The 17,062-nt window shown below is 41.4% G+C and overlaps 1 protein-coding gene across 1 annotated transcript in view; it reads left to right on the top strand.

Annotated features, from left to right (window-relative positions):
* The window catches only part of SUGCT (succinyl-CoA:glutarate-CoA transferase), a 732,650-nt gene that overhangs the window by 108,955 nt on the left and 606,633 nt on the right, over positions 1-17,062 (top strand). Inside the window, exon 9 of the mRNA XM_075211279.1 lies at positions 14,204-14,299. Within this exon, the coding sequence (XP_075067380.1) occupies positions 14,204-14,299 (96 nt within the window). The remainder of the gene's footprint in view (positions 1-14,203; positions 14,300-17,062) is intronic.

Raw genomic sequence — 17,062 nt, 5'->3', positions numbered from 1 at the left:
CAACTGACCAGAACGAACATGATTTACTCAAATGCAATATGGATTTAAAAATATCATAGAGTCTGATAGAGAGACAATGATTAAATATTATTTGATACTATGGGTACAAAAGTGGGTAGTGATACAAATAGAAATAAAACAATAGGGTGGCAGTACGAAATCTTTCAATTAAAGCAAATACATCAAACACAATCCTGGTGGAATTAAGACTGGATAAAGAAGAAAAATCAAAGAAAAATGGGATCAGACATTAACTTCTTTGTGAAATGCATTGACTGTCAACACTAAAGATAACGGGCCTTACTTTGAACCTTGACAAAATCGTGTTGCATTGGAGGGGGAGGTAAATTTAAAATGTGGCACATTTATAGTAAGGATAAGGCATGTCCTAGATCAACTTTAAATGTCAGTGTAAGCTTAAAGTATTTGTGTGCTACATGAAAAAATAGCCAGTATTTATCTTACGTGCAAAATAATAAACTAATTTGCACCCCTTGCATTGTAACATGGTTTTGTCCAGGAGAAAACTTGCTCATTTTTTTTGCCTTACTTTCCTTAATGAATCATACCCAAGGACTTTATCCTAGAACAGGATACCAAACCTTAAACAGGATTCCAAACCTGTAGACTTCTACTGTTGAATATCATTTGTCATATCCAAGTTTTTCTCATATTGGTCATTCACACATTACATATTATTATGAAATCTACAGTAAAAATACAAACATTTTTATGGGCAAACGACAGTGAAGGGAAGAGGATAGTATGCAGAAGGAAGGGAATCCATATACATAGAATTCACAAATATGGAGTTATACTGGGATACAGAGCTGAAGAGGAAAGTTACAGAATCTAAATGAACAATTAAGTCTAAAGGTAAAATTTACTAATGTGCGGTTTTGCAAACCCACGCAAGGGAGAAAGAGGACAGGCCCAGTACTGACTAGCAATGGGCAGCTCTGTTACCTCTAGCTGAAGGGTACCAGAGTAATCATGTGGAAATGTAGTGCATGCACTTGTGGAACTACAAGTGCAAGTATGCCCTATTGACCACATGTATGCTGGTACTTGTAGTTCTGTAAGCACTAGCATGGAAGAACACTCACGGCCTTTAAGTGAATGCTGCTACTTGTAGTACTACAAGTGCTTTCACAAAGTTACAGAATATAAGAAGTAAAACCACACGTTTTACATCCAGTTTTGGAAATATCACAAAATACATATTATCAAACAGATAATGCACAAGGCTCACACAACCCTATCAGGGTCTTATTCACCAATTTAATTTTATAATTAGCAAACTACATTATATCCAAAATCAAACCATTCTCATAACTTGGATTAGATCGGAATGGTAGAATGGTTTTAAAATGTAGAATGGTTTTACCCTTCTCTCTATCAGATTAACAATGTTTTTATTTTTTTATTTTTAATACCGATATGTTCTGAACAACCACCATTGTTTATTTGTTTACTTATTGTGTTCTTTCCATGTTGTTTTGATTGATTATGACACATTTTATCATACTTATTATATCTGCATTTATTTAGTTTTAGTTTTAATTTGCTAAACAAAATAGGTTACAGAAAGTTACCATTGCAAATGATAGTGGAGGTTTTATGAAGGTGTGTTTTGATTGCCACCAATCAGTGCTTCTGACTCACGTGTGACCTGGATCACCAGATATTTAAAGAGATCCCTGTAAAACTTAGTTTGAACTAGGAAGTCACTTGGTGGGATGAAACGCGTTTGTTAATTCAGCTACATATCATCACTACTAATTTCAACATTGTCATTAAGTGCAATCAACAGAAAACATCCTGAAAGCCGACACTCGGCTTTGTTTACAAACGTGACGACGAGTGTGAGGTGGCATGCTCACTGCCCGACTATCTATGAACTCCGGATCGGCTTCTAACAAGGTCCTATACACCGTCAAACCAATAAGCAGATGGGCTGAGCAGAGGACTGGGAAACCCCCACCTGGGCTTTACACCTAAAGGAGCAAATCTGGGACTCCATCGCACTACCGTTGCTTAGGAGTCATCAACCCAGGATTCCACCGGCAAACAACGACCATCAAAGGGGTACGTTACTCACTCACAGAGTGAGACTTAATCTTTCAAAAACAGAATTAATAAAATTCCCACCCAACAATAGAAGCTTACTGCCTGATATTTCTATTTCTGTTGATAACATGACCATAAATCCCACCCCGCAACCTCAATGCCTAGGTGTAATCCTTGACTAACAACTATCCTTTGTTCCCCACATCAACTCTATATTTACATCATGCTGCATACATCTATAAAACATTTCCAGAATACATACATATCTCACACAAGACACTGCAAAAACTTTAATTCATGCACTCATCATCTCCCGCATCAATTATTGTCATTCCCAACTTTCTGGTCTTCCCAAAATCAGACTCGAGCCGCTACAATCTATTTTGCACGCATCAGCTAGATTGATTTCCTTGCAAATCGTTTTACATCTGTTGAGTCACTCTGTCAGTCTCTACATTGGTTGCCTGTTTTTCAACGAATCCAATATAAAATTTAACATACAAGGCCATCAACAAACAAACCTACATCTCCTCACTTGTCTCAAAATATTTCCCAACTCAAAACCTCCGTTCTGCACAAGATCTGCATCTCTCTTCCACTCTCTTCACTTCCTCCCATTCTTGGTTACAGGCTGCACCCACTTTATGGAATTCAAAGTGGGCAATATATCAAGATATATCAAGATCATAAATAAAAGCCTTTTCAAAAATGGCCCCATAGTGTTTAAACCCTCAGACATAGGGGGAAACATTGTTATTTGGCCTGTTGATTTTATATACAAAGGAAGTCAAAAGGCATCTTTCAACCAGGAGATTCCTAAAAAGGTTTTACAAAATATACACAATCCTTCTAGACGTCTGATTGCCTTTGTAACGCTCCAGTCCCACAGATAGTACCTGTCTCGTTACCTGCAGTTCATTCCTCTGGAAACTGTCATGTCCCAGCATCAGACATTCTCCAGTTCATTCATTCAGCTATATTCAGATCTGTTCAGGTGCAAGCCTATTACACTTCAGGATCTCCTCCCTCTTTTTCATTGCCTAAGCACTTCTGGAGCACTATTTAAACCTCCTGGATTCACCTGTCTGATGCCTGTTCTTCAAGCTCACTTCCTGCAGCCTGTGGTTCTGGTTTCTGTTCTCATTGTGGTTTGCCTGTGTTCCAGTCTGCTCTCAGTTCATGGTCTGTGCTGAACCATCGCTGCTCCAGTACCTCTATTACCATCTCCAGTATACATCATCGTGACAGCTTCAGTTCTCTCATCACAACCACTCAGAGCCACTACTACATCTGTGACTCATCAGCTGTTACCACGGGTTACCTCCGCTACTCCAGTCTGCTCTCAGTCTCTGTGTTAGGAACCCCAACAGCCTGCACCACAAAACCCGGAATCTACTCTGAAGTCTGGTGTTCGCTGGAGCCCCTAGTGGTGGGGACAGACTTGGCCGCAGACAACAAAGGGTCGTGAATTGCGTGCTGACTGTGGAGAACCCAGGCGGGCGAAGTGAGGACCCGGCAGAAGTCCAATAGGTCACGGGCAAGCCAGCAGAGTCGGTATTCCGGCAGAAGATCAGGGGTCACGAGCAAACAATCGTAGTCAATATCCAGGCAGAAGATCAGGGGTCACAAGCAAATAATCGAAGTCAGGAACAGGCAAAGGTCAGCAGTAATAAATCAATCCAAAGTCACCAGAGCAATAACAGTAGCAGGCTAAGGCAGCAAGCTGGAACTATAACCGGCAGGGGAGGATTGCCCCTTCCTGTCTTATAAAGGCAGGCTGGCCAATGAAACAGGACTGGGGGCAGGACCATGATTCACCCTCTGATTGGGGTGTTTAATTATAGCGCGTGCGCCCGGTTTCCCTGCACGCCGGGATGCGGCGCTACAGCTGACAGCATCCTGACCGTTGCCCTGGCAATGGCCGGGGTAGGCTGGAAGTGACGTCCCGGTCGCCATGACGACGGCCGGGACACAGGAAGCAGCGGGGAGCGAGTCGCGGCGGTGCCCAGAGCCGCCGCGGCTCGTAACACTCTGGCCGTGTTGAACTATCGCTGCTCCAGTGCCTCTATTACCATCTCCAGTGTACTTCATCGTGACAGCTTCAGTTTTCACATCACTACCACTCAGAGCCACTACTACATCTGTGACTCATCAGCTGTTACCACGGGTTACCTCCGTTACTCCAGTCTGCTTTCAGCCTCTGGCTGTGTTGAACAATTGCTGCTCCAGTACTTCCATTACCATCTCCAGAGTAGTTCATAGTGACAGACTCTGTCCTCTCGTTGAATACAACAGAGCACCTATTCTCTTAGTGACTCATTGGCTGCTGACCATCAACCTATATTATTGTTGTGCCTGTATTTATACCACTCATCTGTGGACTCCATCTTCTCCATCCACTTCACCTGGCTCCCCCACATCGTACTGCTGTACACTCACTCACGGGACCGTGACCTGCAGACTTGGTGCAGCTAAGATCATACCTCCTTGCGGTGGTTCCTGGTGAAAACCACCTGTCTGTTAGACTCCACGCCCGTGGGTGGGCTTAGCCATGTGCAGCAGAGCCTAGGGATCAATTTCTTGTAAGCCAACCGTGACAGCTTTGAGTAATATAAATCCAGTAAGTGGCTTGATATAGAACTCAGACACGATGTGTACCGTCTACCTTCATATATCTGGGACATTACTGATTTCCTCCAAAATTTAGAGCTGCTCTGTTTAAAGCAGCACTCCTAGGTAGAGTCACCCTACCCAGGGTACCATTTGCGAGAGACCCAGGGGCTGCTCCTTTTTTCTCAGTGCTCTGTTATTCATCTCACAGCCTGGCCAAAAACCTGCAAAGGCCTTATGGAGATTAAGGCTCAACCCCCCTCCTCTGTCATTTAGAAGTGGTGAACAGAAATCACTCCCACAGCTAGCTGGGAATGCAGCTTTAAATGAGTGTCTGCTATCAACATGTTATGTACAATCATTGTGTACCTGTGTTGACCGCAAAGTAATAAATTACAATTACATTTTAACCAATGATGATAAAATTACTTACCTTACTTTAATGAAGTAAGCAGGAATCACATTGCTTTTTCTCACTTTGCACAGACAGCACATCCCTCTTCCTCTGATCTCATATGTGCTGCTGACGCCGCATGACCTCTGCATTGTGAGGAATAGGCTATGTGATGCAGAAGTCAGCTGTTCCAGCCAAAGAATAAGGGCTCATTTATATGTATGCGCTTGCCTGAGGAACATTCACCCCAAAAATTGCACTTAGACCACAGATACAACAAATATAGATTAAATTGTTCCCTATGACAACTCCTATAAATTCACATAAAACTGGTGTTTTTTTCAGCTTATTAAAGTTTAACTTGTGCTTACATGTGAAATGACAAGACAGGTGGTAATGGTCACTGTTGTTTTGTATCCGGTCTCTTTGAATCCTATATATAAATGATTTTGTCTCCTTATATGTTAGTTCAATTGTTTGTACTGGTTACAAATACTCCATGCTGACACTAGCCTCTGTGTTTTCTTAAAATGTTTCTAATGCTGACTAAGAGAATGGACAGGGTATGATTTTAAAAGAAGCTGTGACTCTTAAGCAGGACATCGGTAGTTTGATCCCAGCGCTCATCCAATTTCATATAATGTTCATTCCTACCGACATCTGATAGATCTCAATCAGCTGCTATTCAGGATCAGCAGTGTTTTTGGGCTCAAAAGACATGGAATTTGTGGCCAAACATGCTGCAATGGCCTAATGGGCCTTCAAAACAGCATTGTGTATGGGCACTTATAGGGTTCTAGGATTTTTTATTTGAATTTATTGTAAACTACAAGTGAGTTAGAGCACGGTGTCCATTCAGCATACCACTAAACATATGAAAGTGACCGTTTTGGTGGCACCTCTTTGATTCTCAAAATATGTTCATACATCCTTTTGAAAAATATATCAGGAAAACATAAATTTATTGCAAAATACTTGAATATCATTGTGCAGTGGGGCAATAATAATCATGTATCTCACACCAATTTTTTGGGACTCCAGTAACTATTGTTAACTTTCTGCAAAAAATCTAGCGTGACAATTGGCAAACCCAGAAATGTTGTCTTGCACCCGCAGCGGTGCTCTCACTCCTGGTTAAGAGCCACTGCTTTAAATAGGCAATGTGTGCAATCCTCTCTGTTACAAATGGATTAACTCTCTATACCATAACGAAATGGAAAGGGCAGCAGACTAGATTTAAATGTTGTTTTTCATCACTTTGTAGTGACTCAGCTTCTCTTTATAAATGTATATTTGTTGCACTGATACTTAACACATTGCATGAGTCAGTGGACATATTGCATTTAAATGTCTTTTAGTATGCTTTTGTGTATTTTGTTTAGAAACCTATGTCTGTTTTTACTGTCTGGTCGCTTGACATTTCATATTTAATTTCCCTATCAGACAGGAGCTAATTCAGACCAGAATGGAAACTATATATGTAAAGCCCGCTCATCCTCTCCTATTAATTTAAATCCATGTAGTATAAATTGTTGGAATGAAATAACCATTTGCAATCGTCATGAAAATAGTTTAGTTCATTACTTTGCTGCTGTTGAGGGATTCAGTGATTTTATGGATAAGATGATGTTAGTAGAAATACTTTGGGTGCTTGATCTATATTTATAATATGACTGTAGAATACAGTAGATTTGTACAATCATAATATCCTTAATTTAAATTGACATCATTATTTTGTTTTAAATTATATGACAGCATCAACATCAACATATAGTATATGAATGCCTACATTTCTGTACTAAATAAACTACTTAAAATAACTGATGTATTACTACCCAACCAAATCTGCTTGCCATTAGTTCTAGTTTTAGTTGTCAAATGGGGAATGACAACATAAGAAATAGCCCTGACCCTGATATGGGGCATTGTGACACAAAGTATGGAATTTGGTTGGAGTCATTTTTGCTCCTTTTGTCCCCCAGATCTGGACTACAGAAATGTTCTGTGCAAGCTATTGATTGGATAATTTATACACAGTGGCATTGCTAGTCATGTGACAGTAAGTGGTATGCTATGATTTGCCCTTTTTTGCTTGTTTTATTCAAATTGTAAAACAGTAACAAGTTAAAAAGTATATTTCTTATTCTATATTTGTAATTATGGACGGCGCACTTCCTCTAGTGTATTTTCCTGATTCCAAAATAATGTATTTCAGAAAATTGTGTTCTGAGCGCAAGTAGTATCTTAGGTTATTATTATTATTATCGTTTATTTGTTAGGCGCCACAAGGTATCCGCAGCGCCGCACACAGTACTAACAGTAGACTATACAGGGTGAAACCATACAGAGAAATGAACAAAAGTACCAATACTTCAGTAACTCCGGCTAGTCATATGCAGTAAAGACGGAGCGGAAGAACAGGTATGGAGACAGGAGGGGAGGGGGCCCTTGTCATACGAGCTTACATCGTAAGGGAGGGTAAACAGACCAGGCACAAGAGGAGCCAGTTGAGGCAAGAGGAGAGAAGGGAGGACGAGCAAACGGAGGAGATGGGGGTTAAGTAGATGGTTGGTAGGCTTTCAGGAAGAGGTGAGTTTTGAGTGCACGTTTGAAGGAGCACAGAGTAGGAGAGAGACGGATGGAACGAGGGAGGTCGTTCCAGAGAAGGGGGGCTGCACGGGAAAAGTCTTGGATTCTGGAGTGGGAAGAGGTAATAAGGGTGGAGGAGAGGTGGCGGTCGTTGGCCGTGCGCAGGGAGCGGGCAGGAGTGTGAATGGAGAGGAGGTTAGAGATATAAGGGGCAGTAGAGTTGGAGAGAGCCTTGTAAGTGGTGGTGAGGAGTTTGAAAAGGATTCTGTAGGGGAAGGGGAGCCAGTGTAAGGCAAGGCAGAGAGGGGAGGCAGAGGAGGAGCGGAGTGAGAGGAAGATGAGTCTTGCGGCCGCATTGAGTATAGAGCGGAGGGGGGAGAGACTGGAGTGGGGGAGGCCAGTGAGGAGGAGGTTACAATAATCAAGGAGATGATGAGTGCGTGGATGATAGTTTTGGTGGCATCCTGAGAGAGAAAAGGACGGATGCGGGCGATCAGGTTCAGGCTAATTGTTGAACATTTGGTCAATATCCAAGTTTGTGGGCTGGTAGATTGAACAGTTAGTTGTAATCAGTGGTATATTGTTGTATTGGTGCATAGGACATGCCAGGTAGGCCAGTGCTGATCCCCTGTAACCACACACTGATGCAGTTTTTCCCAGGATGCAGTCTTCCAAAGCTTCAGCCCTGACATGTTCGGCTGGTTAATAGTGTTAACCAAATACTTGCTCACTCTCCTGGAATTTCTTGGAGACTCACAAGTTCCAGGTAGATCTCCCAGACTCCCAGGAGAGCAGGCCATTCTCCCACATCCTGCAGGAATCAGGCATACATAGCGCGATTCGCAGCGATTGTGATTGCGTCATAGCATCACAGGGACGGGACAAAATTCATAGCGCCCGACCCCTAAGTCGCACTTCACATCCCCAGAAAAAGTCAACAAATATTGTTAGCTAGCCACATGTGTCTGCCACTGGCAGTGGGGACCCTTTCCACCAATAGGAAGACGCTCCGCTGTACGTATAGCATCGAAAAAATCCCTAGGGACTAACTGATGTCCCAGGTTTTTATTTGCTAAAATGGGAGCACCGTTAGCATAACTTTTATTTGCTATTAATGGTTATATTACCTCAATATTTGTACTCTATAATCAGCATATATGATCTAGCATTTCCTGTTTTAGTTTTAGATTATATTAATTGCACATATTACAGCACTAATCTTTTATTTATAAAGTGCCGACATATTACACAGCATATCATGCTAAGTTGAAGCCACCTGTAATTTAAGAGTTGTTACTTCCTTGTAAATAGCACTTACACAAGTAATGATGTAAAATTGTTCAAGATGTGTAATTACTAGAAACATTGAACCATACATAGTAGAAGTGCTGGTTGAATGAAATTTGAAATAAACTATTAACAGACAGTGTAGCAGCTTGTACATTTCTGTAGACCCGTAGATGGCTTGTGAAAGATGTCCAGATGTGTTTTTGAAGAGTAATGTGAGAAACATTGGTGAACTGTGGTACATATATAATTACATTCTACTGCGGACTGTCTTGTGCATCAGTATAACATGATAATGTTCCTAATGAGTCTAGTTTTTAACTCTTCCTGTATTTATAGTAGTCACACATTGGCTTTACCATGTCTAATCTTGTAACTAATGCCATGCCTTAACTTTAGGGGCCCTAGGCGAAATGTTAGTATCCACCGCTCTCGTAGATTTGTGGTGCTGCCAGGACGGGCACACTTGGATTAATGCAAGTGGGAGGAACTGGGCTCATGGACCACGGCTGGGAGGGAAAAGGGACTTGGGATCCATTGACCAGTTGCCAACTGGAGCTGCTCACACAGTCATGATGTCAGAAATCAAAGGGGCACCAGTGAACCATACTGAGCTGGACAGTAAATCTGTGTGATTTATCATAAATTCCAGGTTTATACATACATGTCCAGTACATGTGAAGGGTTAATGTGCATATTGAAAGCAATATGTTGTTTTTCTTATTTCAGATCTGCTAAAATCCTACTTTAACAAAAGCATGAGTTGAAAACCAGAAAAAAATTCTAATGTAATAACATGCTCCTGAATTGTGCCATTAATGTGATTTGGAGACACTGTTTCCCTATTATACCAGAAAAATTCTGCATTCAAAATGCTGCATGCATTGTCTTGATAACTGAATCTCTTTAGCACATGCAGCATTTTGACAATTGAATCGCTATGGGTGTGAGTCAACCTGATAAGCTGTGTGACATTACCCTCACTCGTGTTTGCTCTTTTAATGTTCTCCGAATTATTTTTACCTCTAAAATTGTAGTCCTGAATAAAACTCTGAAAAGACTTATGTTTCAAGTTTTATACCACTTTTATAAAAGTGTTTATATTAGACTGTTAGAAAGAGATTGTGCATATGACTACATCCGTGTCACAAAAATTATCGGAATTTATACATTAATCGCATAATATGTTCTTTTTGCACTTTCATTATGGACATTATAGAGTAGGCAAATCTCACTGAGTATTTATATGTAATATATCTTGAGCGCTCTGTAGAACACCTTGTCTCCTGAACTATAAACATTTGAACAGCTTAATAAACAGTACTTAATACTTTAGGCTAGAAACCAGAGATTTAGTGACATTAAAAGATGCAATCTATTTCAAACCTGATGTGCACTGTTACGGTTCCCATTGGAACCCAGATAAACACTTTAAACAGGACAATATAAGAGGTCTTTATCTACAGAAAGCCACCTTTCACATGTACTCAGATGCCCCCAGGTGTTACACTCAGTATTATTATTATTATTATTATTATTCTTTTATATGGTGCCACATGAGGTCTGCAGCGTCGTACAGAGGGCAAACAACAAGACAGTACATGGTATAACAGTACAATACAGTAAACAAATAACACTACAACTTACAACACAGCTACTGATAGCCTGGAAAACAAAAGCTATAGGTAATGAGAACAGGAGGAAAGAGGGCCCTGCTAACAGAGCTTACAATCTAAAGAGAAAGGGGCAGCCAAACGATTGACACCTAGGGTAAGCTAATTCAGGGGATCTGTGGTGTCAAAGGTCACAAAGAGGTCCAGGAGGATAAGCAGGAAGAAGTGGTCCCTGGATTTGGCCAAGAGAAGATTGTTGGTGACTTTAGTCAAGGCAGTTTCTGTGGAGTCAAGGGGGCAGAAACCAGATTGGAAAGGTTTAAGGAGGGAGTTGTCACAGAGGTAGCTTCTGAGACAATCCGCTTGAGTATTTTGGAGGCAAAGGGGTGAAGAGAAGTGGGCTAGTAGTTAGAGAGTGATGTGAGTCAAGATTGGGTTTTGTAAGAATGGGTGATACAAGAGCATGTTTAAAGGATGAGGGGAAGATGCCAGTGGATAGGGACTGATTGAAGAAGTGAGCAAGGTGGGAGCAGGCTGTGGGGAAGAGAGAGCAAAGGAGGAGAGAGGAGGTGGATCCAGGGGGTAGGTGGAGGGAGGATAACATAAAAAAATAGACTTTGTCACCCGTAGTGGGGCGGAAGGAGCACAAGAGGTGTTGACTGGAGGGAGAGGAGGGTGAAGTGGTACGGGTGTCAAGAAAACGATGGGAGGAAGAGATTTTGTGTTTGATGTGCTCAATTTTGGAAGAGAAAAAGGAGGCAAGTCAGTAGCAGTAAGGGAGGATGGGAGGGGAGGAGGGGGGGGGCAAAGGAGTGTGTTGAAAGGGGCAAAAAGGGATTGGGGGACTGTGAAGAGATAAAAGACTTGAAGAAGAATTGTTTAGCAAGGAAGAGGCCTGAACTGTAATATGAGAGGAAGAACTTGAAATGAAGGAAGTCTGCCATAGAACGAGATTTCTTCCAGTGGCGTTTGGCAGTACATGTGCATTTTTGAAGGAACTGGGTAAATTTCGAGTGCCAAGGTTGGGGTTTAGAGCAGTGAAAGTGAGCAGAAGAGGCGGGAGCAGCAGAGTCAAGAGCGGTGTTGAGGGTGGTTGTAGAGGAAGGCCATCTGGTTGGGGCAGGGCAGGGTGGAAAGTGGGGACAGGAGAGCTTCAAGTTAAGAGGCGGAAATAGCAGGATCAAGAGCATCAATATTGCATCTAGTAAAGGTAGATTTGGGTGTGTGCAAGGGGTGCAGGAGATGAGGAAAGAGTGAAGGAGAGGAGATGGTGATCAGAGATTGGGAAGGGAGAGTTGGGGAAATCAGAAAGAGCACATTGATGGGAATAGACAAGGTCAAGGGAGTGGCCAAGACAGTGGGTTGGGGAAGATGTCCATTGTGAGAGGCCAAAGGAGGAAGAAAAGAAAGAACTTTGATGGATCCTTAGTCTGTGAGGTTGTCAATGGGGATGTTAAAGTCACCTAGGATGATTGATGGGAGGTCTGAGATCCGAGGAGAGGTATTGAGGAAGGCAGGCAGCAAAATTGGCAAGAAAGTGGGACCTGGAGAGGCGGTAAATGACTGAGACACGGAGATGGATTGGGGTAGAAGAGACAAGTAGAGTGGACTTCAAAGGAGGAGAATGAAAGGGAGGGCTCTGGTGAGATGGCATGAAAAGGTACAATTGGGGAATAGGAGGATGCCCACAATGCCGCCTGGACGGTCATCAGGTCTGAAGGAGTAGGTGAAAGAGAGACCCCTGTAGGAGAGAGCAACAGGGGAAAGAGTATCAGTGGAAGAAAGCCAGGTTTCTGTGATGACAAGAAGGTTAAGTCAGTTGGAGATGATGAGGTCATGGGTAGAGGGCAGTATGTTGCGGATGGATCTGGAATTCCAGAAAGCACAGTAGAAAGGGAAAGAGGGAAGTAGAGAGATATGGATGATATTGGCGTGGGGTTGCTGAGTAGTAAGCGTTTATCTTAAGTACCAGGCAACGATAACATATTGAGACTGAAAGTTGTTCATTACCAGGCAGTGTACAAAGGCAAATCAGGAAAGATGCAAATGGTCGTAGACAGGCAGCGAGAAGGATAACCAGAAATAAGCCAAAATGTCAAGGCAGGCAGCAAGCTATGGTGGTCCAGAAACTAGCCAAGAGTCAAGAGAGGCCGTAGACAAAGAATGTCCAGGAAAGGCAGAAGGTCAGGAAACAGGCAGTCAATCAGCAAGTAATCGGCAAACAGCAAGCAAACGAGGTGCAGTCACAATGCTATAACTGACAGCAGGATAAGCCCTCCCTGCTATTTAATGTTAATGTGGACCAATTAAACACGAACAGAGGGGTGATTCCCCTCTGCAGCCTATAGGTAATTTGAGATCATGTGATCGCCAGGCATCCCCAGCATGCTGGCTTCTAGGCAGCCATTCTGAACGGAAGTGCAATGAGAGCGACGCTCTCAAATAGGACCAACCTTCTGGCTGCTTAGTCACCAGCCGGGAAGGAAGAGGAGATCAAGCTGTGTCAACTAACGCAGAGGTTCATTACATGTACTGCCCAGGAATAGAAATATAGCTTATGCAGCCTGTGGAAACTCTCCTGTCTGTGAAGCCAGATGACAAATTCCATTAATGAACCCTTAGAACCAGGCAAGTTGAGATTTTTGCCTTTAGCAGCCCTCTTTTCTAGAGCAAATGGTACATACCAGTATTTAATTTCCCAAACACCTTAGCCATGTACTAGTAAGGGCTTTTTTAGGGACTTTTAGTAGAGGCTATTTTTGGAAATAAATCTGGAGTTAGATATATAGGAGACAACAGTAAGTGATTCTGGACTGAGAGTAAGAAACGCACACAGGCCAGGTCCTATGTCTGCACTGTAGTCATGCAGCTTGCAAGAAATAGCCAAAGTCCAATTCTAAGATCCTGGGTTACTAGCAGTCTAAAAGAGTCTGAGTCCATTGGTGTGGTCAGAACAGGCAGCGATCCAGAGTGTAACAAGAGTCCAAGCAGAGGTCAGAACAATCCGAAAACACCAACATGATACATTAACACTATATCATTATTACATAATGAGATTTATTTTTAAAAAAGTGCAATATTTGGGGAAATAAATTGACTCATCCATTTTATGAGCAGAATTCAAAAATAGCCCTGTATGGAGACTGGCTCCTTGTAGAGCAGTACTATCACTTTGCAAGAGAAGAAATGGCAAATAAATTCAAACAGGTGTTTGAAATTCATGATGATGGCCAATGAACCAGCATTTGCTCACCGTTTAATGATCGTTTTGACATATGGAACCTCGTTTTTTCACCATTGGCACAGGAAGTTGAACAAGGAAAGAAACATGAGCGTGTCCTGTTGTTTTGATGGGAACATTCCACAGCTTCACGGAGCATAGAATGGGCAATGGCCAGACTTAATTCCACAGCACAGTCTTTCCACCGAAATGGCTTAATGATTGTAAAATAGAAAGCATCTTCTCTTTTGTGCTTCAAGTAGGTCTAAACTGCAAAGTTGCTTTCATTTCATATCACACAGCCCATATGTATTTTACTGCCACAGGAAACATACAAATTGACATTATTTATGGGTTAAACAAAACTGTTTAGAAAGTTAATCCCAATCTATTAGTAATCTTTATGTTTCTTTGGTCCAGGTGGCTTGCTTGACTCACATAGCTGCAAACTTCCTTAATGGAGGAATTGAAGCAAAACGTTGGGGAACAGCACATGGAAGCATTGTCCCATATCAGGTAGGTGCTAAATACAAAACATTGTTGCAGTGTTACAGAAATAATGTCAGTAAGTAATAATATGATAAGTAAATTATATAAGTACTGTATTTCATATAAAATATATGGTTGATCCAGCTAGTGGCAGTACATGGTAATATATCCTTGTGTCGTATCAACTTTTGTTGTGCAACAGAGCTAAATTCACTAAATGACATTCGTGCAAACAGTTATTGTGTAAGCTTCTGATTAGGCCCCATTGGCAAGCTTATCAGAAGGAATTTAGTCATTGTTAGACTACTGATCTATAAATTACAGTTACTTGCAAATGAGAACAGATGGACATAGTTGCAGAACAAGAATTCAGCTTCATTCAGTGTACACAGGATAAACATAACAAAATTACTTATCTGTAACGTACAACTAGAGGTACAACAGGGAGCATACCACAGAAACACAAGGACACAGGTTACATAGCCTAGGAACTATTTTGTCTCCTTGTAGTAATCAGCTATTTGTAACTATTTACATCGTTGGTGCTGTAGAATAATCAATGACTGTTGTAACTCTGTTTTCTGCTACATCTCCTTCCAAGCCCTAAGAAAAATGATCACGAACCCATGATTTTATAACCACACCAACCTCTAGAATCTTGTCTCTCCAGCCACACTGTTAACAAACTTCTCTTGGTAGTTTTTTTTCAAAATGTAGAGTGTAACCTTTATAAATGTAATAAATAAAATATAAATATATTTATATATAAGAAAAACATCTGCTGTGTAAAACTGAATGAAGACCTCTGCTTGTAGCTCAAATTGTCTGGGTATGTCATGGAACACATAGAAGTGGTAGGATTCTCACAATGTGCTTGATTTGGCTCCACCCTTCAAAGATCCGCGTCTTAATGTGGTGAAGGTTTTCGCCAGGGACTCCCCCCTACAAGGAGGTTTGTTATTCGCTGCTGGCGCCATGGAGGTTGCAGTTCTCAGGATGGGTACAGGTGAGACTGACTGGTGAGATGGATGTTCACTGGCAAGAGGAGATATCAGAAAAGCAGAGGACGCTGGATACCAGGACTTGCTGAGAAGCACCGAATACAGGGCACCAGTATTACACCAGGAAGCTGAGTACCAAGATTCTCAAAGAAACAGGGAAACAGGATCCAGAACAAACCAGCAGCAGGCAGGCTAACAGGACATGAGTATCTAGCACCATATTGCCAGAACAGGTGCTTTAAATAGACAGTTGAATGAGGAGGAGTGGTGGTAATCAATCAACCAATGCAGTGAAATAGGAGAAGATAAACAATGCAATCCAAGATGGTGGCCTCCATCAGAAGCGGAGAACCCGTCACCACTGCCAAGAAGCCCAATTGAGGAGGACAGACTTTTGCACTGGTCCCCAGTAAGGGAGCTGGAGAGTCATGCGCGTGACAGGTTAATACTATAACCACCTAACTTTAAATATCTGATGGAAGCTTTGGCTGTGATTACATAATGCAATAGGGTAGTGTCAGTGAAAAAAAATATGCCTTGAAGTTTAGAAAGTGAGATGTAAATTGTGTCCAAAAATAACTTCCAGGGGATAGTAAATTATGTGAAAACATGTTCTGCATTAACATTATAGATTAGGTTTTCTTACCTGCTTGGCCAAAGCTTGTATAGGGTGACTTAATTTTTGTTATTTTGCCTTAGGCACAGAAGTAAATGTGGTTAACAATTTAACAATTAATTTACATTTTAGAAAATGATACCTTCCCTGGCACCCCATTCATCTCTGTTGGTTGGAAACATGAAAAATATGTATCTATACAAAGCACTATTGAGTTAGGTGCTCAACTCTCCATATATTACAGAAATGAAGGGACAGCAGGACATTGTGGTGGTGGAGGTTCAATTTCTAAAGGGATGCTCTGAGAGAAATGGTGGACGTTGAAAAGGAGAGTGTCCCCCATTATACATATATGGGAATTATAGTGGACAGCTGTCCCTAATTTCTGATTTCCCCTTGAAAATATTTTTATTTTTCACCATTGACTAATTGCACAATAACATTCCTAGTTTTCTACACATTAGATGCAATTCTTACCATTTAGTTTAAATCTCTATGCTTTAGAAGTAATCATCAATTGAAAAGTAGTTAAAATGCAAAAATGCCACAATTATCACATTTAGTAAACATGACATGATGGTGCTCTTAACACAACATTCGAAGATGACCTGGTTGAGCAGCAAAGAGTCCTGGGAAAATATTTGAAAAAATATAGGCAACTATCTGGGATGGGTGAATAAACAAAATTCATAAGGTGGACATTGGAAAGGTAATGGATCTATACTATACAGAATTATCAACACTTTTGGCTTATGAAATGGGCATTGAAAAGTGTCACATAACACTCCCTCAAGTCTACATGTTTTCCCACAGATATAACATTGTTATAGAATCAAGAAACCACTGACAACATACAGAATGGACAAACTTCACATTCCATTCAAAAGATCATCTCTGTGATTGAAAAATATCAGCCTGCCAACATGTCTGTTTTACATTTGTTCGCTCAACAAGGAGGTATCACACTTTGAATCCTAAAGGAGCATCATTTGCTGTTTGGGCCTTTTTTGGCTTTATAAAACATACTGCTACATAGATATGCTTTTAAAACATTCCAGCCTATGCCTTTGTGTAATTTCTTTAGTCCATGTGTTTTTAGTGTAGAGCACACTTAAAGCAAAACATCTGCCATTTATTGGGCCGTGCATACATTAAACTTGCTGATGGCACAAT

Source organism: Mixophyes fleayi, chromosome 5 (genome assembly GCF_038048845.1).
Source record: "Mixophyes fleayi isolate aMixFle1 chromosome 5, aMixFle1.hap1, whole genome shotgun sequence".
NCBI lineage: Eukaryota > Metazoa > Chordata > Amphibia > Anura > Limnodynastidae > Mixophyes > Mixophyes fleayi.
Note: the sequence above shows the minus strand (reverse complement) of the source record. Positions and strands in the feature narration are given on the sequence as shown.